A 22,140-nucleotide genomic window follows, 5' to 3' on the forward strand; every position below is an offset into this window, starting at 1 on the left:
TAATAATGCTAATGATAAGGCAGAATCAGAATTCAAACTCAGAACCTTCAATTCTAAAGTCAGTGTTCATTCCAACATGTCACTCTTTTAATGTTTCCTATCAGGATTTAGGGTTTATCGGGAACATTTTGCTGCTTTATATTTTTTAGGAAGTGGTTCATAGGTTTAGAACTGGAAGGTTCCATACCTTATCATGTCTACTCCTTTTAGAGAAGAGAAAACTGAGATCCATAGTAAATAAATGATTTGTTAAAAGTCACAGAGCAGGGAACCCAGTTCCCTGAAACCAAATCTAAAGTTCTTTTGTCTATGTGTTTCATAAACCCTTAATATTTTCTGTTATATTTTCTCTCCTTACTTGTTGAATTAATAAAAAACAGTGGATATAGGAGGAGGTTCTTTTAAATCTTAGACAACGGGGCAGCTAGGTGGCGCAGTGGATAGAGCACCAGCCCTGAAGCCAGGAGGTCCTGAGTTCAAATGTGACCTCAGACACTCAACACTTCCTAGCTGTGTGACCCTGGGCAAGTCACTTAACCCCAATTGCCTCAGCAAAAAAAAAAAAAAGTAAATCTTAGACAGCATCTTGGGATGCCTTCAGCTTCCCACTGCTTCATAAAGGGTTTTCTGGGCCAATAACATTTCTAAGATTTAATTAAAGTCAACAGTGTAAGCAAAACAAGTTATTTTATGGAACAAAAGAAGTTTGTTTGTGGAAAGTTGAAAGACTCCAATAAAGTTTGAGTATCTGTATCTACATTAAAGATGATATTTATCCATAATGACACTTCTACTTTGCCCTGACCCCAGATAGCCTTGCAACCACTGGAGACCCAAGAGAGCAGAAAGAAACAGGAGTCTATGTGCTTTTATGTCACTAATTCAACAACTTCCATTATCTGTAATATTTATAAATGAAATTAGGGTTAATGATGAAAATAAAGCTGCCATCAAATCTGGTATTTATGAAAGGTTTCTTATACTTACCTCATCCTATCTTCACAGCCATCCTAAAAAGAAGGTATCATAGTACCAGCTCCAAATGAGACACAGAGAAGTTTCATTGACTTGCTAGAGTCACAGAGAAAATAAACAATAGAAGTAAGGTTCATATTTGACGTCAAGTCCAGCATTCTGGAACACCATAATTATTTCAGGAGCTGACTGATAGCATTTTACAATGTACAAAAAGCCTTTCCATGTATTATCTCACTTGACCCTCTCAACAAGCATGTGAGTCAGGTACCATTATTATTATTATTTCCATTTTACGGGTGAGAAACATGATGTTCGATGATGTTAAGTGTCCTATCCAAAGTCATCCAGTTAGTAAACAGCAGAGCTGAAATTTAAATCTGTTTTATCTCCAGATTTGGTTTTCTTCCCTTGTTTCATGCATCATTTCAAGGAAGAATCTGTTTTAAGAGAAGCTTGAGGGATTTAAATGTATCTACATGGTAAAGTGAACTTGGAGAGAGGAATACTAACTTTGTGACCCTTGGGAAATACATAATCTCTTTTTGCCTCAGTTGTCAAAGCAGGATAATAAAAATATCTATCTTAAAGGTTTATTGTGAGGATCAAGTGTATTAGGACATGTGAAATGCTTTGCAAGTCTTCAAAAGACTTATATAAATGCTAATGCTAACTATGTTCTGCTACTACAACTGCTGAATCAATCAATCAATAGGCATATATTAAACACCTATTCTGAATAAGATCCTTTGTTAGGCAAAGACAACAATGAAAAAATTCCTACTGTTAAAGAATTTTCATTCTTTTGAGAAAGAATGGGGACAATGTAGTCTAACAGAAAGAATGGTACACTGGGAATCAGCAGATCTCTGTGCCCTAACTAATCACCTAATCTCAGACAATTCCATCTCTTTTTTTGAGATTTGCTTTCCTTAAAAATGAGAGACTCGAAGTGGATGTTTCCAAGTTCCCTGCTAGCTCAAAACTCAGGATGCCAAATCAATACGAGCACTAGCACTGCCTCAAATCTTCTCAACAAAGAGAATAGTATATATCTTTTTGGGGTTCTAAAACATGAAATGCAAACAAATGGCAGGATTGAGAAAATAATAGACTCAAAACGTTATTTTCCTTTCATTTACACACAGGTCTACTTTTCTATTACCTATACCTTTGGCTTGCTGTGATTATAGTGAGGGAGGGTTTATTTCCAAGGTCATGTTCATAATGAGCTTGTTCCATCCCACAAGGGACTGTGCTGTTATTCTCATCTCTAACCTTCACAAATTTCTAATCCGTATATGGAATTTAAGGATGGATGGGCGGGTATTCTCTTCTCCAAATGAAGTAAGGAGGGGTAAAAGTGAGTGAGCAGAGGGTTTGAGCTCCAGTTTTCTCTTGTCTAAACTGAGAGTTTCTGACTACTGCTTTTAAAGCATTCAGGAGTCAAGGTCATGTTACACTCAGTGTGATAGAGCAAAGTTAAACAACCCTGCCAACGGGAAACTTAATGGTATGGGTAAAAAAGTTTAAACCTCAAAATTGGAACTAAACACACTTTTATGAAGCAAAAAAGGTTTTTATTTTGAAAAATTAATGTGGTGGCAAGCTAAAGTTTAGTTGAACAATTAATAAATATAGAATGAAACATGTATGGTCTGTTATTGGGGGTATTTTTGTTCTTCCTTAAAAGGGGCCAAAAATTGTCTTTCCCCCTCACCCCCCTCCCAATGATTTGTTTATGTCTGGTTAATGGCCTTATGGCCACAATCACGTTCAGGGAATTAACAGCCTTATTCCTGCCAATATGAGATGATGGGGCTTGGCAAGCCATTTCCAGCTAAATAAACACAGATAAATGGAGACTATGAAATCATTCTTGAAGTGCATTGTGGATGTAAAAATGATTGTTTTAAAACTCTTACCTGAAGTTTAGCAGAAATCTATTCTTCCCTGTGTTTTAGAAAAACTTTTTTTTTTTTTTTTTTTTTTTTTTTGGGGGGGAGGCTTGAGAGACAGAGAGTAGAAAGAGTGGAACAAAACAATTTGATTTCACTGATATAGAGAGTTTCCTATTAGAGAACAGAATCCATTAATGGAGGTCATCAAGTCCTCTGCTTTGTTATTGAGTCATTTCAGTACTGTCTTACTCTTTGTGACCTCATCTGAGATTTTCTTGGTAAAAATACCGAGGTGGTTCACTATTTTCTTCTCCAGCTCATTTTACAGATGAGAAAATTGAGGAAAACAGGTTTAAGTGGCTTCCCAAAGAATACAACTAATAAGTGTCTGAGACTGGATTCAAACTCAAACCATTTTGATTCCAGACCTGGCAAGGTATATACCATGCTACCTAGCTGCTGTCATAGTCTGTACTTGCCTGGATCACAGGAATTTGCCCTGGGACGCAGAGATTATATAACACATCTTCCTGACTCTGAAGCCAGTTCTCTGACCACTATAGCATGTTTTTTCTCTTGAAAACCATAGATTATTTTTATTACCATAATTGATTATCATCACCATTATCATTACACCACCATCAGAATTTCAGAATCAAGAGGCCTATATGATTATTCCTGCTGTTCCACTAGCCTGAGTTCAAATCCAGTCTTGGATACATAGCACTTGTAATGACATTTGGTTAGCCTCTGAAACTCAGTTTCATCATCTGAAAAATGAAAGATTAACTCGTTGATTTCTATGGAGTCTTCCAGTGATAAATCTGAGATCCTATGACCTTTACCAAGGTACTGGATTTCTGTAGGTCTCTGTTTATTTGTCTGTAAAGAAGGCATTTACAAGCTGATAATCTAGTAGTCTATGAATCTTTGTTCTGATTTCTAATTAGTGGAAAGAAGCAATTTCAGGAAATTTGGTGCCTATCTATCCTTCAACTCCCATGACAGTTTATGCAGAACCCCAGGCTCAGTGTGCATTCATCCACTCAAGAAAACAGGTGCAAACCACTGAGATAGGTAAATACCATCATTAAAATTGGAAACAACCGGGGAACAACCCACATGTGTTTACATTTCAGTAGATTCCAAAGAAGGGTGTTTATAAAAGAAGCATTTGTGTAGAAGGAAAGGAGGGCAGAGGACAGGAAAGCACAGAGTTCTATCCTGAAAACATCACTTGTGTCTCTTCATTGGAGATCATTGCTAAAGAGATTCAATCGTGACAGAAAAAGCTTAGTGCTTTGCCTTCCGGCATCCATCATATCCAGATTTCCATAGAAAATCAACAAAGTGAGAACCAGCAGTTAATTTCTGGCCCATAAGTAGAGCATCCCCTAGGATACACAAAACAATTGTTGAGAATATAACTCAGCCACCCAATCTTCCTCTTCCTAGCTAGTTGCAAGGGAAAAGCTAATGGGAAACCAGGAAACCTAGAATTGAGTCCCAGCTGAAATACAAGCCAACTGTGTGACCTTGGAGATGAAAAATAACGTGGTAATTCATATCTATGAAGTATATTTTAGGTTTATGAGGGATTTTCTTTATAATAGCTTAATGACATAGGTAGGGGAGCTATCTGACCTTAAGGAAAACATAAGCTTTCTGAGCCACAGTTTCCTCATCTGTTTGGGGGAAATTTGAATGATAGAATGGATTTGATCATGAAAAACAACAGAATTCATTGTCCTATTAAAATGTTTGATGCCCATTTTTCCATAAAGTAAAATTGTATTATTTTCCTATCATTTACTTCCCACAGGGTATCCTTACCGCATCCCTCCAAGGGGGTCTAATCCTTATGGGAAAAAAATTAAGAGTTCCATAAAAATAACTAATAGATTGAAAAAGTCTGTAAGTATAAGCAGTGTTCCATTCACATAATGCCCCTCTCTTGCAGAAATGGGAAGATGCTGTCATATCTTCTCTTTGAGGTAAAATGTATTCTTTCATAGATTCTATAACATTTTATTATGGTTGTTTTCTTATCTTTCCCCCTCCATTTACATTGTTGATTTAATTATGAAGCACGTGGTTGAACTTATTTATTTTTAAAATGTTTGTTGATTGATTGATGGGTTGAAGTTATACTTCTAGTAAGTGTTGGAGGTGGACTCAGACCATAGTCTTTCCTGACATAGACTAGAGTAGAATATTAAGCCATCTCATCAGTGCTATGCTCTCACAGGATACAAATAACAGAATGATCAAAGTTAATAGCACTAAAATGACTGAGATAAGCAAGTGTAAGCAGTCAATGATAGAATCGACAATGTCGAGCTTTGCTAAAGAAGTGAACATGATACTACAACCAGCATATTTTCAGAAGGATGATAATTGAAGGTGAAGAAATATCCCTTCCATCGTAAGCTCTTCAGGATTGGATCTGACTTTGACTTCTGAATTTTGAAATTTAACGATATTTTCAAAATGTAGAAATGCATATATTTAAAAATATGTAGCATGTATACATGTATATATACAAATCATTTTCATATAGATTTGCTCCATCTAGCCATCTTGTGACAAGAAATAGGGCAGGTGCGGTAATGTTCAGTATATAGATGAAGGGGCCATTCACAAAAGATCAAAAAGCTGGCTGGGAGTAGAACAAGGATTATATACTATGTTGTATTGTTTAGCTTTTTTATTTTCTGAAAACAAACTTTTAAAAGCACTTAATTCAATTAATTGTTGCATTAAAATGGACGCTACTACTTTAAAAAATGAGGCTCATCTATTTACTAAAATAGACTGGCAAGTCTTGACTCTTCCAGGAACTAGCTGTGGGTGACCTTGGACACATCAATTAATCTTTCTACTCATATTATCATCTATAAAGTAAAAGGATTAGATAAGACCTCTATTTTTTCTAACTCTAATAGTATGTGATCTTTATTGAGAAAAATGGTTCCTTAAAAAAAGTCATTTCTGATTACTGTTCAATAATAATAATTCCCTGGGTTGCTGAGAGTTGCAACCTGCAACTTAGAGTTTTCTTCTTCTTTTTTTGTGATTTTTAAAAATTTTTCAGTCCATAGGGATACTTTGATTCTTGGTCCATCTCATTATGTATAAAATAATGTGTTTGCTCTCTCACTAATCCATTTTTTCCCCATTTTAATATTCATGGGTGATCTGCTATGGTATAGTTCCTTTGGGGAGCCAACATATCAATTCATTTGCTGACCCAGGATAAAAATAAAATCTGCTAAATATTCCTTTTACTTTTTGTATCAAGTTTACTTTGACAATGACCAGAATTTAATTTATTTTTTTTTCCTCCATCTGGGTGTTTGTATTCAGGCATCATTTTTATACCAAATTTTTTATGCTATTCTTGGTTTTTTAGTCTTTAAAACCTAATATATTTTAGTTTTAAGAGACATATGAGATCTTGACTATTGCCTTTGTACCAAAGGTAGCAGACACAGCATACACATCTTTACTTAGAAAAAGGGAAACTGTCAAGAATTATTGCCTTTGGCCAAAAAAAAAAAAAAAAAAAGGTGAGTCAAACCTTCTTCTTGGCCAATAAGTTACTGTTAATAGCCATCAAGAATTCTACAAAAGGGATCTTTCTTTTGAAGATAATTTTAATGGGTTAATTAGATCAGTAAAATAAAGTTCTAAAATCAGCAAAAAAAAAGTCTTAAAATACTTAAGAGTTCTTTTGAAACTTTAAAGGAAATCCAATATACACTTGAAGAACAAAATCAATGAAGAGTCTTAAAGACTTCTCTTCTGATTTGTCACAGGGTCTGAGTTTCCTCTCTGAAGCCCTTTTTCCTGTACGGCCTGCAGAAATTGAAGAATTGGATCCTTTCTTCAACCTTCATGAAACTATTGCAAAGGTAAGAGTGAGAGAAAATTGTTAATTAATTATCTAGGCTGTTTTTAACTTTCATTTTGATTTGTGATAGTGATGGTACTTAAGAGTGGGAAAGTATATTTTTATTCTATTTGTCTGACTCTTCTAAATGGCTATAATGTTCTTTGAAAGATACTTATTTCAGCAAGGGAAATCACATGTAATCCAAAATGGAGCCTTTTAGACCCAGGAGGGACCGGATATTCCATGTACTCCAAATCCTTCATTTTGTAGGAATGGAAACTGAGGTAGAAGTAGGGAAAGTGACTGGTCTAAGATTATATAGTTTGTTGATATGAATTATATTCCCTCTTATGTATATCTTTATAACCTTGAATTATTGGTCATTACCTTCTTATTCAGAAAGCAGTTTTGACTAATTGGCAAAATTTTAAATAAATCTTCCCTCTTGTAGTAAGGGTTTTTAATACACAGCTACAAAGAAGGTATCTTAGAGGCCTCTCCTATTTATATAACTTCTTTTTAATTTTGTACATAAAAATATTTTTACTGATTTTTTTTGTTTTTATATAAATTATTTTACGCCTCTTTCCAGAATGAACCATCCCTTGTGATAAGAAAACAAAACAAAATGATCCTCATGTAACTTGACCCATCTCTTCTATCTTTTAGACCTTTCTGTGTTGGAAGGAAGCCCTTTGAATAAGTCATTTGAACCCACATCATAGACTGTGAACTTTAATCACCTAACCTTGTGCCTGAGCATTTGTTGGATTGCTTGTTTCTTCTGTTGCTGCATTTTCTTCTTGTAGTAGTTTTGCTTTGTTTTGTTTTTTAAAGGTTTGAATTTATACTGGCATTTGTCTTTTTGAAATAATACATAGAACCCAAAGAAAGTTACAAATGAGGCTCTGTGTGGATGCCAAAAGGTATAATTCATCACTGCATCAGTGACAGTGGGTTGGTATAGTATAAAGCTGCTGAAGGACAACTCAAGCTGCATCTATTTGAAAAGTGCTATTTTCCTCTCCACCTACCTTTTCTTGCAAAAGAACAATTGTTCCTTCCTGGCATCATAGAATCTGACCCAGGTCATTTATTGGAGATAAATAAACAAAATACTAGTTGGAATATCAGTCCCTGAACCCTGTCACTTTATGATTAAAATACATAGAATTGTCGGTAGTGAATTTAGGAAGAAAAGGGATGGAGACTCTAAGGAGGATCAATCTCTCAAAGCAACTCCCCCTTGTTTAGCCTGGAGAAAACTTGGATATAGGGCAAGAAACTTGTCTTCAGATATTTGACAGGTTATCAAGTTCACGAGGCATTGGACTTATTCTGCTTTTCTCTGTATGGCAGGAGTAGTAATAGTCAGTGGAAGCTGCTGAGAGGGAGATTACAATTCAGCAGAAGGAAAATTTTCTAATAATTAGAGCTGATAAAAAGTGCGTTGAACTGCCTTGAGAGGTCTCTGTCTTCCTAGATACCAAAACTAGATGTTTCCTTTTTCACAATATTCCCAGATAGATCTCACCTTCATCCTCTTAATTAATTAATTAAGATAATTGAGAACAATTTATAGTTTGGTGTTGGAAAAAGATTGTGATCAGAGCTATGCTCTTAGAAAATTAAACTTACAGTAAATAGAATAGACACTGAATCTATAGTATTTCTCCACTGGAATTCAAAATATTTACATACACATAAAATGTAACATAATACAATATAAATATGATAAATAATGTTATATATTACATATTATCACTGCATATTAAACACAGATTGAGGCAAAATCCAATATATATAAAGATGGTTATGGAAACCAGCAGAGGGCCTCATTTTATTCAAAATTTCCCTTTATGACCTTACTTTATTTCCATATTATTCTTTATCTTTTTAAAGAAAAGTAAGTTTTATATTATTCTTTCAAAGGGAATTCAGAACAGATCTTCTTCATTGCAGTTGTCAATACTATTATCATTGTTATCCCATTTTCGATCTAAAAGTAGACTGAGGAACAGAAAGAACAAAGAAAATCATGCTCAGCATCCTAATCTCTGACCTTTCGCTTTAGCCAGTATTCTTTCTACTATAAAATCAATCAGTCGAACAATAGAAAAGTCTGACATGTCCCAGACACAATGCTAAGCACTGAAAATACAAGAGGCAAAAGCTTTCCCCTGTCCTCAAAGAGACCAACTAGCAAATAAAAATATACAAACTCTATAAAAGAGAAATTGAAAATAAGTTTGTTGAGGAAGGGAAAGAGAGGAAATATGATTGGATAAGAACTTTAGGAAAATCATTTTGGTGGCCGAATGGAGGATGGGTTGGAATCATGAGAGCTTTATGGCAGGTAGTCCCACTAGCACTATTTTACAATAATCCAGGGGTGAGATAATGAGAGCCTATACCAAGATAATAGAATCAAAGAGAAGGAGGTATATATGTTATGAAGGTAAAATCAGCAGATCTTATTAACAGCTTGAAAACAGGACCTGAGATCTTGAAAGTTGAGGATGCTACCTAGGTTATGAGGAGGCTGGAGAACTGAAAGCATGATATTTCCCTTTATAGTAATCAAGAAAGGAAGGGTTTAGGGGGAAAGATAATAGGTTTAATTTTTCAAAGATCACTTGTATTCTTGAGGCTGATAGAATTTCTGGTGCATTTCTTTACTACATGCCCAGGAAATGAGGTACAATTGGCGATGTGAATGAGTAGATTTGATTTTGCTCAGAGTCCTTCCCATGTGGTTTTGTAACTGAGATCATGGAGAATTTCTCATACATTTCAAGGAAAACAAATAATATAATTGCTTAGTGCAGATATTATTATAATATATATATATACATATATATTCTTTGCATGTATGTATATGCAAATACATATATGCATGTGTATATACATATATATCCTAGCACAATATCTAACATACAATAGATGTTTGATAAATTCTTGTTGAATGAAAACAGAAAATCGATGGATTTTGCAATCTTTCTTACAATTAATCCTTTTTCTTACCATTTGCCTGGTCCCTACTCTTGTTTAAGGCTTTATAAATTCTGCTTTCTACCATCTTATTGTGTTCCTAAGTATAGTCAGTCTCCAGGTTCTCCCTCATTCTGTTATGTCACTGCCTTTTTGTGTGTATGTGTGTGTGTGCGTGTGTGTGTGCATGTAGTATGTGTATTGTTATTCAATCCTGTCATTCAGTCTGCCTGATGCAGTGGACCATAGACCACCAATACTGTCCATGGGACTTTCTTGGCAAAGAAACTGGAGTAATTTGTCATTTCCTTCTCTGTGGATTAAGGTAAAGAGAGAATAAGTGGCTGCACAGAATCATATATAGCTGGCATGTCTCTGAGAATAAATTTTAACTCAGATCTTCCTGACTCCAGACTTAGCACTCTATCCTTGAAGCCATCCATCTACTTCCAATAAATGTTTATATGTATTCCTATATGTATATTTGCAGAGCCATATATAACCATTAACATAGATATGAATATTTCTTTGTATCTATATCTGACACATGTACTTACACACTCATTTAACTTCTCAACACTCTTTGGGACTGCATTGTTAGGGGGCATTTTCTCACTGGGGAGTTCTCCATACCATGGAAATCTCAATCTCATCCTTATTCCCATGCATGTACAATCACATGTATATGCATATTTGTGTACATGTGTGCATCTATGTATATATATATAGAGAGAGAGATGTAAATGTATTGATGCAGATTTCTAGCTTTATTTTTTGTTATTATTTATTTACCTTATCATTATTTTTTCTAGCTTTAGTTTTTTTTAAAGCCCTGAGATCTTTGTTCCCCTGCTATATCAAATTGTTGTTACTAGATGTAGAATATTACACTTAAAGCGGCTCTGTATGTTTTCATGAAGTGCTACACTAGTAAAAAATAAATACTTATTATGAATGCTCACTTGTTTATAATAATGTTAGTTGGAGCTATTCAAGGCAAATGACGGGCTATTGAAACATACCCATTGGTATTTTTAGTGGGAGAGGGGTAACTGCAGGTTTTTTCTTCATATATGTATAATTAAATTCAAAGACTTCCTTTACTACAATTACAGATATTACCAGCTATATATTTTTTCTTGCCTAAAGAGATTCAGCTTATTATGTACCACTAATATTATCATTTCTAAAGATATATCTTTTACTATTAGTTCCTTTATAGTGCTCATGAGCCCATTATTACCCAAAGGGAGGCTGTCAAGGGAAGCTTCCTTTATTTTTAAAATAGAAGTTAATAATCAATATAATCTATCTTCAATTTTGACAAAATATTACAAAATGTTATTTCTGGATACAAAGATAGGAATGAGTAAGAGAAAGAATTGTATAAACACATGCTGTGGTATAGCTGTTGTATACTTGGGAGAGATTTTTCTATGTTTGTAAAAATGGGAAGCACTAGAAATGTTTTTGAGTGGACAATACTGTGATCACTGTTTCTGCTGGACAACTTTTTAAAGTAAAATTAACTTCTTTCAATTCGACAACAAAAGGGACACTTATCAAGCATATATTTATATGATTGGCTCTAGAAATAGAAAGTTGAGATAAAATGAGTTTAGATTGTACTTAAACTATGTTCACAGTGTATATGTAAAGGAATACAAAGTAATTTCAAAAGAGAAACTGCTAAAATTTAGGGAGATTCAGAAAGACCATGTTTATAAGACCTGAGTTTTCTCTCTCCCTCTCTCTCTCTCTCCTTTCCCTTTCTCTCTTCCTTTCCGTCTTTATGTGTGTATGGGCGATCAGGATTAAGTGACTTGTCTGGAATCACAGCTAGTAAGTGTCTGAGGCTGGGTTTGAACTCAGATCCTTCTGGCTTCTATTCATTTTGCTGCTCCTCTGAGCTGTATTTTTAATGAAGAGAGGGACTGATTCCACAAGGCAGAAGTTTGGGATTCGGTCTTCCATACCCTACAGTTTGATTCTGCAAAGGCAGGGGAAAGGATATCATGTACAATTATAACCAGCCTGGGTGGTTGAAATAGAGAGTGGTTAAAGAGAAGTCCCCATGAAATAAGAAGGGAAAGGCAGATGGGAGTCAGATTCCAGAGGGTTTGAAATGCCAGGCTGGAATTCACATCGTCAAAAAGCCAGTCAATAAACATTCCTTAAAAAGTTCTTTTTAGGTGCTTCACTGAATTGAACATTGGGCTGTATAGAAAGGCAAAAACAATCTTGCCTTCTTAAAACTCATATTCTAATGGGGGCAAAACACATTTTTAAAAATGATACCATACATGTCATAAACATGTACACAGTGTACCTATATACATATGTGCACACATATGTATACACACAAATTGGAGTTAATTTCAGTGATTATATATATGATGCTTTATAGTTTATAAAATGCTAAAAGAAGCACAATCTATAAAGATCAAGGTTTGCTTAAGGGCACAAAGCTAATAAGCAAAAGTCTCCTATATAAGACAGTAATCTTTAGTCTTTTTCTCCATAAAAGTGGGCATCTATGGAGATTATTCAATTTATATTGTTCATTCTCTCTCTCTCTCTCTCTCTCTCTCTCTCTCTCTCTCTCTCTCTCTCTCTCTCTTTTTCTCTCTCTCTCATATATATGTTCTTCACATATGCATACTTCCACAGGGTGACAAAAACTACTCCTTAGAGAGTGCTTTCCTCACAATAGCATTGGGAAGGTAATGCAATACTGTTATTTTCATTTTACATAGAAAGAAAAGTTAGTTGAGTTGCCAGAGTCACAAACAGCTTATCAGTCAGGATTCATACTCAGCTTTCTCAAATTTAAATCCAGTATTCTATCAACTGGGGTTATAATTTTTCATTTTGAAAAGAAATATTTTTTTTGGTATGTACTTATGTCCTTTCCCTCTCTCAAAGTGCTTAGGAAATAACCAAGATAGAGGACACAGCAAAACAAAGATAGGAAATTAGCTCTAGATAGCCCAGGGTTAGGGTTTACAAGAAAGACCTTTGAAACAAACTGTAGAGCAAAAAATGTTTCCAAGTTTCCATTGCTCAGCACTCACTGCAACAAAGCAAAATGGAAGGATTTGGATGGCCCCATAGAATTGGGTATAAAGATATTGGATTTCTCTACTTAGATGCTCTGAAAACATCACTCAGTGCCACCATGAAAAAAGGTCATCCAAGATAATGGGTAAGCTTCCAGGGAGTTAGAGGATACACTTCAGTCACTGATATAGATTTGCCATAATAAATATATGTTTCCTTGTTCCAACTACCACCCCTTGAGAAACCCGTATTGATTGCTTTTGTTCTATAAGTATGGCTACTCTTTTCCCAGAAATTCTAAATATTCTATTGTCATAAATCTTTAATATCCATATTTTCAGTTATTGATGTGATAGAGAAGCTATAGCTTAAATTACTAATCTTAGCAATTAGTTCTTAACCTCATTTGGATTATGCAATGGTTTTCTTAAATGATATGTTTTTTAAGGTAGAATGGATATATGTTCAAAAATGAAATTGTTTCATCATATTAAATTGAGATTTGATGCACTTCAGTACATAATTACTAAGCCTCAGTTTTATGAGGCACAGTGCTAGGATTGATGAAAGGGGAAAGAAACTGAATCTCTATTGGCTCATTGGTAGGGGAAAGTAATTCTTTTTTCAAGGGGTGGTCTGATGACCCTTGGGATTACTGAGACTCCTTTGGGGATCAATGGGATAAAAATTACTTTCATAGTACTACTGAGAAGTTATTTACCTATTAAAATATTCTTCTTATTTCCAACCACATATTTAAGTAAGAACTTTTTATACTTCAACCAAAATGACATTGCAACAGATTAGAGAAGCAGATATAAGAACCCAGATGTTTTCTATTAGGTCAGACATTAAAGATATTTGTAAAAATATGAAAAATAACCCCACTTTTTTCAGTAAGTTGTTGTTTTAGAAAATATAAAGTTTAAAAAAATAAAACATGAAATGTGTATTTAAGAAGTTAATATACATGTGTAACCAGAAAAACAAAACAATTTATTACAGTTGGCAAAAAGTAAAATAAATTGTTATTCATATTAATATGTAATGGATTTATTGTTATTTTATATTAAGAAATATTTAAGTATATCATTTTAATCTCTAATATGGTTAATATTAAATCAAAGCATCTGAATCTAGAACTGGGCAGCTGAAATGAGAAGCTCCTAGACTATGGAGGAAATAACCTGACAATTTGGAAATTAAATGAAACACAATCAGAACTTTTGCTGAACTTTAGTATTTCAGAAAGTAGTCATCATCAATAGAGAGTGAGGATTGGCAGAAGAAAAAAAGCCAAAAAATTTTCCTGGGTGGACAATTAAAGGGTTGAAAAGAATACAGATGTAGAGATGTCTTTTCTTCTCTATTTGTAAAGATGAATTATTGTTTAAAAATTAGATATGAAATTATTATATTCATCTGATTATTAATAATAAGGACAAGGATGATTTAACTAGCCATTATTTTATTAACAATTTACAATTCTGAGATTTACCTAATTACTTTGAGCTATGTCTGTGAGTTTTGGAAACAAGACCAGTATCATTAATTATGTTTTAATCTTGAACTTGGCATCTTTTTCTCCATGACACTAGAAAAGCTGTCAGAATTTAAGCTTTTGTTTCTGTAGTTCTGACACTGAGCATTATATTAATAATTTTATGCAATGGTTCATAGTATAACCCTTTCTTAGACTCAGGTCTGTTGAGACAGATTTTAAGACTCCAAATTTCTAGTAATAATGTGCTTGGGTATAAAATAATGGAACACATGAATGGCATGTTATTATACCCCCAGCTAGAGTGAAAATTCTCTGAAAATGGACTGGAGCGTTCAGATCCCAACCTTGTAGTGGAAAGGTCATTGTCTCCTGTGGCTCTTAGAATTTTCCTCATCCTCACAGCCAGAGTAAAGACATACTAGGAAATAAAAAAGACTGAGTCAAATACAGGTAACTAGGGAAAATAGGATTAGATCAGTAAGATACTGTCTTTAGTTAAATAAGAAGACTTTATATTAGAATTAGAGACTAGTCACATGTTAGAAGTAAGGAAGGGAGAGGGAGTAAGTAGGACCACCATTTTCTCTCCCCCCCCCAACACTTTTGCCACTTTAGCCCTCAGTTAAAAGCAAGACCAAAAGAATGTATATATCTCTCTGTTTCCCTTTCCTTGGAAGGGTTTAAAGATTAAAGCACATCTAGCCTACCCCCCACTCTTTTACAGATGAGAAAACTGAGGCACAGTTAATGATTTGCCTAAAATCAAAAAGAAATATAAAAGGGTTTTGATTCTTGATTCTTTGACTTAAGCCAGTTGCAGGAATATATTTACCATGAAAAGTTCAAATGACATATACAGATAAGACAAGTTGTTTTCCATGTACCAAATGCCAAATAGTGAACAATAAACATGAACTGTGGCTAGTGTGAAAAGGGCAACATGTATATTGAAATATTTGTCTTGCTTAGGTACTATGAGTGCCAAAGTTTCCTCTGGTAATGACATTATCAGGGAGCCTATGAAATTCTAACTTCAAACTTTAATGACCATAAAGTTGAAATGTCAATAATGGTAGGCATTTCAATAATATAGCTCTATACCACCAACTCTTTATTATTTTAATTGGATTATTAGCTTTATTGATTATCCTGGAGGCCTCTAGGCAAGGATTGTCCTCCCCTGCACCTTTATGTTGACTGATTCCATTTAGGCCCTGCTACTTATAAAAGAATTTAAGAAAATGGAGGTTTGAAGGAGGCCCTCTGGAATTTTGAGCCAACAAGTCCCAAACTTAGGTTACAGCTAGCAGAAAGGACTTTGTATTTGAAACCTCCTTTACCTTCGGTATCCTTCAAATAGGATTTAAATCCTGGCTGGGTTTTTTTTTTTTGTTTGTTTGTTTTGTTTTGTTTTGTTTTGTTTTGTTTTGTTGTTTATTTGGTTTTTTTTATCTTTTTCTTTCTTTTGTATCCTTAGCACTTAGTAAAGCACAAAGCACCAAGTCATCACATCATTAAATGTTTGTGAATTGACTGAATTTTAATCTTGGACAAATCATTTTCTCATTCTGTGCCTTAATTTCCTCACTTTTAAAATAAGACTAATGATTTCTCAGAAATTGTTGTGAGGACTAAATGAGATTTTAAAATGTAAAGCATTTGAAAACAATATAGGTGTCAACTTTTATAATTCATCATCCACAAAAAAGACTTTTTAGATTCTTCTTCTTCTTTTCCCCTTTCCTTTTTTTCCCCCTTTTCCTCTTACTTTAGGCATAAGCTTGGGGAAAAAAAAATCTCGGTACTCCATTAGTTCCTCTTTCTGGGCTTGGCTGATTTTCTTTGTTCTTTACTTTGAAAAGGGAAAAGGGGATGGGGGTGTGCATTGAACAAGGAGTGACCAAAGTATATTTATTGCCTTTCATACCTACCCATAATCCACTGTGTGTATATACTATATTCTAAAACTAAATAGAAATGATTTTTTGATAATCAAGGTCATTGCTCTCCTCCATTAGGACAGATAATTGATGGTTGACAGTATTGATTTTGGTTTGGCAGAAAACAGCCTTTTGCAGTAGAACCAACTGACTGGTTTGACTGGTAATTGGTTCAGAGAAGAATCAGTGTTTCTGACAGTGATTATGTGAGAAATTGTTGAGCTCCTGGAGCCTGGGGAAGGATGAAGAGAAAATTATGGTAGAACCCTCAGAGCTGATTTCAAAATAATTGGTTATATTTATAAACTCTACACTCAAAGATCAGGTTACTAATCTAATAGACTTAGAAATATATTAGATCTATCCAGTATAAGCCACATTTTCATCTTTTATTAAGTGCCTACTATGTGTCAGGTAATGTAGAAATATAAATATAAATACAAAAGAGTCCCTCTTCTCAAGGACTTTTTCTTATGCTGAATGAATATCATATGTTCCCAAGCTCAATAAATACAGGTTAAATGAAAAGCAAATATGAACATTTATATTACACAGTAAGGAAACAAAGCATATTCTTGCTGTCCAAACACCGGCAGTAGGATTTGAACTCACATCTGTCTCTGATACCTAGTCATCTTTTTTCCAGTGCCCCATGCTTTCTTATGAGTTGACAACTGGGAATTTTATCTTGAACTGACTATTGGATCTTGTGTAAACTAGTTTATGCTTGAGAGTTTGAGGTCATGAAGTCAAGGTCAATGTTCTTGTCCTTCTTTGAATTTCAGAAATAGGAATAGACTACTAAGAATGATTTTTTTTTTAATAATGCAGAGAAGTTTTTTGGTGTCCCAGAAAAAAAAAAAATTCTTGTTTTGTATAAAGTCTGTGAAAGTGAATGGAATAATCTATGTGAAAGGACTTTAGTGGAAAGGCCCTAAAAATAGAAGACAAGATTATTGTTTTGCTTGTTGAAGGCGTATATAAGCAAGTTTTAAGTGAGTCGATAGAAAAAAATCATGGAGCATAATAAACTTCTAATCTATGTCTATGGATTAATGTTATATAAAATATTGGCAGTGCAGAAAACTAAATTAACGTGTGTCTCCAGCCTATACTATGAGTGAATTGAGCCCTTTTTTTAAAAGAGCACTTGCAGGGAGAAGAAACTTTAATATAGACCATGAAAACTTATATTTTTGCTTAGACTTTAAACAAAGAAAAGCAGTAACTGGGTTTCTAGGAAGACCTTGTTTGACACAGTAACTTGTAATGTAAATCTTATATGTGTCTATAAGGAAAAATAGTAGCTTTTCAGGGAGCAAAAGAATCTTATCTTATATATCTTAATCTTAATATATAATAATAATAATAATAATCTTAATATATCTTTAAAGCAAGTCTATTAGAGTTTTTAAAATTAGCTTTTTTTTGAAGATCTCAAAGATGAAATACATATTTGTGTAATAAATATGTGGTTATATGACTATATCCATATCTATGTATCTATACATGTATGGATTTATGGCACACATACATTATACCAGATCTGTGATTTCACTGTTATGGGAAAAATCCTGGTGAGAGATCTCACTCTTATCAAGTCAGGTAGGCAAGTATTTGATAATTTACAATTTTTGAGGAGCACTAGATGACTTAAGGTCCTATGGCCAGAATACATCTGAGACAGTATTTGAGGGGCTTCTTGACCCTGAGATTGGCTCACAATTTTTCATGTTATATTGTCTCTGATACATACATACATACATACATACAATAGGATGGACAGATAGAAACACAGATAATAAATGAATTAGATTAGATTGAATGGATAGGTACCTGCATTAGATTGGATGGATGGATGGATAGATAGATAGATAGATAGATAGATAGATAGATAGATAGATAGATAGATAGAATGAAAATTAATTAAACACTTAACTATGTACCATGGCACTGTGCTTAAACACTAGGGATATAAATACAAGGGAGCAAAATACATCTTGCCTTCAGGGGCAAGAGGGGGAGGGCAACATACATAAAGATCTTGAAGAGGTAGAAAGGCTAGTTTAAAATGGTTGAGAAGTGAGATGGAGACCAAGTTCTAATAAGATGAAGGAAAAACTCATCTAACAGTCAGAGAAGGCAGAGGAAGAAATCCAAGTCAGCATTTGGAAACATATTAAAATGATGTTAAGATGCTTGGAAAGTGGCCTAAAAACTGAATTCCACAAATAGACTCCAAAAGTATAAAAAAGCAAATTGAGGTTTAATATGAATCAAAACTTCCTCACAACTATCAATACCCCAAAGTGAAGTGTTTTAGGAAGCTTTCATTTCCCTTTCCAGGGAAATCTTTAAAAAAAGAAGTGACTTCCCTTCATCAAGAATTTGATTGATTTAGAGTAACTAGATGACCATGAAGGTTTCTATCCACTCTTAAAATTCGTTGCTTCTTTGAAATCAGTGATGTGTGCCATCATTGAGTCAAAATAGGAAATAGTTGATTCTATTGAGACCAGCATGCAAGTTTATGTGTACATGTAAGTGTTTCTCATCTATAAAAAATTTCTCAGTGAAGTTTTTCTTTGTGTCATTCCATTTACTGCGATCTGATGGGTATTTTAGTATTCTTGTGCTCCCATTAACCTTTATTGATTTCCACACAAATCATCTCATTTTAATTAATTTTAAAGATTGCTTTTACATTTAATTTTTATGCCTGTTTAACTGCTCAAATCTCATAGGAAAACATGACCAAAGTTGCTCTTTTGAACTATAATTATATGTTTCAGCTAACATCTTTGGACAGGCTGATATGAGTGACCCTTTGGATGACTAATGCTCAGCTTAAGGCTTGTTATCTTTAGCTCAAGCTAGAAGACTAATGCCTTCTTTGAAAAAGAAATTTTCACCACTTTTCTGGAATTCTCACAATCATCCTCAACAAACTAGCCCTGAATAAAAATGATTAGTAATTAGAAAAGCTGATCAGGGAAGAAGAAGGGTTAGAAATGAAGAAATTATTCCTTCCCCCTAATTGACACGTATATAAGTTGTAAGGTTTACAAGACACTTTATAATGTATGACCTCAGTCAAGCCTTACAAAACTTATATGAGCAGGCAATTTCAGGAATTATTAAATTATTATGGAGAGAAAGCTAAATGGTGGGATGCACAGAGGTTTACATTTAAAGCTATTATTATTCCCAGTTTGGTTATTGGTTGATTCTTATTCTTTGTTCTTGAAGAGGACCAAAATGGCATCTGATAATTTTTTAAAGATTGTAAATGGATAATTACTTACATTGATTTTTAAGATATTATTTGCATTAAGATTATCTCATGCAAGAAAAACAAAAGAATTTGCCAAGGTGTCATGTCTCCATTGCTTTCCTCCAATTTACCTAATAGGATCTGTACAACAATGTGAATTAAGCATTGGAGCTATAGTAAAGAAGACTTGATATTTAATAGCAATATGACTATGGGCAAATATCTTCATCAATCTGAGGTTTATTTTATCAGGTCTTGAGTTCTAATCCTGGGTCTTCCAATTATTATTTGAATGAAGCAAGTCATTTAAGATCTTTAAGCCTCAGTTTCCCCATACATAAAATGAGATCAGAGTAGATCAAACAAAGGTCCCTCAACTTGGATAATAAATAAGATAATATATATAGGTGTATAGAATATAGAAGTCAATAGAGTATGATACTTTAGATGTATAAAATACAATATAAATTCCAATGTTTGAATATCCTATGAAAGTGTAAACTAGAGTTGCTTAGCTCAACAGTTTGCAAAAGAATGAGCCAGAGATTTTAGGTATGGAAATATTGGAATGAGTCAGCAGGAGAATTTGGCTGCCCTATGTTGAGGCTACAGGAAGAGAAATGTAGCTTCCGAGAATCAACAGGGGATGGCACTGCTGACCATGCCCTGTGTCAAACCATATCCAGATCATTTAATCAGTTCTGGACACCTAATTGTGCTAAGGACATTAATGTCAATGAGCATCAAAACATCAAAAGTAGAATCAAGATGGTGGAGGACCTCAATCCTCACATGATTAGATGAAGATCTCAGACAACTTAGGTATGAAGTGGAATTCAGTTGATATCAGCCTTCAAATATTAAAAAAAAACTATTGCTTGTAAGAATTAGATTCCTTCTTCTATCAGTGTGATTGAGAAGCAGATACATGTTATGGGGGATAGATGAATGGGCCTAGAATCAGGAAGAAGAGTCCAAATCCAGTCTCTGATACTTTCTAGCTGTGTGTCTTGAGCAAGTCACTTATCCTTACCTCAGTTTCCTTAACTATAAAATGAATATAATTAATAAAATAATACCTACCTCCAAACGTATTTGTGAGATATTTCTAAAATATTCACCACAGTTCCTGGCTAGTAGTAGGTACTTAATAAATACTTCTTCCTTTCTAGTTTCCAGACAGCAAGATTAGAAACATTGAGGAAAAACAAATGAACAAATTTAGGAAAACTTCATAACAATTAGAATTATCCTAAAATGTAATAAGCTGTCTCAGGAAATGGTGTCATATCCTTCTTTGGATGTCTTCATGGACCAAAATGACCACTTTGTTGTCTATAATACAGAGCAAATATCTGTTCCTGTGTGAGCTAAGCCAGATAACTTCAGAGTTTCCTTCCAACTCAAGTTCTGTGACTGAAAGGGGACTAGAACCTACAAATTGGATTGTGTCAATTCAAATATTTCAATACTTAAAGGTGTGATGATTTTGTAGATGTGAATGCTTCTTCTAGGGTTACTGATGGTTTCCTCTCCATGTTGAAGGTTGTTTTGAGTTATGGTGTTCTAAACATCTGTTACCTAATAGTCATTCTTTTGCTGATTAGCCTCATTGAGTGAAGAGATATTCATTTATTTTAAGGAATACATTCATGTCACCATGAACAATTGGAACAGGTTCTCATGGAAATAGTAGACATTCAGGATTGTCTGAGCTCAGTTTCTCATTGTAAGCCTTCCCTCCCTCCCTCACTTCCTCCCTCCTCACTTCCCTTGGCATGTCCTTCATTGTCTTTTTAAAAAGTTCATTTCTTTCAGAAATGCTCACGTTACAACTTCTTGTTGTTATTAATTGTTTTTCAGTTGTATCTAACTCTTCATGACCCCATTTGGGATGTTCTTGGCAGATACTGGAAAGGGTTGCCATTTCCTTCTTCAGCTCATTTTACAGATGAGGAAACTGAGGCAGAGTTAAGCAACTTGCCAAGGGTGACACAGGTAGTAAGTGTCTGAGGCCAGATTTTAATTTCAGATTCTTTCTGATTCAAGGGCCAGTGCTATTCACTGCCCCCACATTCCCATCCCTTACTATTAATCTCCTAGCCATCTTTGGGGTCTTGAGTTTTATACCTTTGTGCATTTTCTTTTAAGTGCTTGGAAAATGGAGTGTTAGAGAAGGAAGGAAAAGTATAACTTATATAAACATGGGGCAATAAGCTTTCTGAAAGAATGGAGGAGTAAATATGTACTTAATGAATGATTTGTGAGTCTTGTTGGCTTCCAATCCTATATGGAGCTGCTTTGACCTTATCCAGACCATAGTAATTATGTCCTGCTTTGTTTCATCACATTATTTTTTGTTCACAATTTCTAGGGTTCCAATTTCCTTCAAATCAAAAACTGATAGGATTTTACTTATTGTAGTTCTGTTTTGTTCTTTTTAGATTTAGGGAAGGAATGGCAAAGAAACAGCAAACATAGACAGAATTTGTGTGTGTCAGAGTAGGTGAAAGAAGGGACTAATACTTACTTTTGATTTTTTTTTTTTTGCTCTGATAACTTAGAACTTTGCACGTGTCATTGGGAGCTTGACAGGCTTC

The 22,140-nt window shown here is 34.2% G+C and overlaps 1 protein-coding gene across 7 annotated transcripts in view; it reads left to right on the forward strand.

Annotated features, from left to right (window-relative positions):
* NAALADL2 (N-acetylated alpha-linked acidic dipeptidase like 2) overlaps positions 1–22,140 on the forward strand; it is a 1,407,963-nt gene that overhangs the window by 1,225,241 nt on the left and 160,582 nt on the right. For all 7 annotated transcript variants that reach the window (XM_074298220.1, XM_074298221.1, XM_074298223.1 and 4 more), the window contains one exon: positions 6,695–6,790. In XM_074298220.1, the coding sequence (XP_074154321.1) occupies positions 6,695–6,790 (96 nt within the window). The remainder of the gene's footprint in view (positions 1–6,694; positions 6,791–22,140) is intronic.

The sequence above is a fragment of the Sminthopsis crassicaudata genome, chromosome 3, assembly GCF_048593235.1.
Source record: "Sminthopsis crassicaudata isolate SCR6 chromosome 3, ASM4859323v1, whole genome shotgun sequence".
In the NCBI taxonomy this organism is placed as follows: domain Eukaryota; kingdom Metazoa; phylum Chordata; class Mammalia; order Dasyuromorphia; family Dasyuridae; genus Sminthopsis; species Sminthopsis crassicaudata.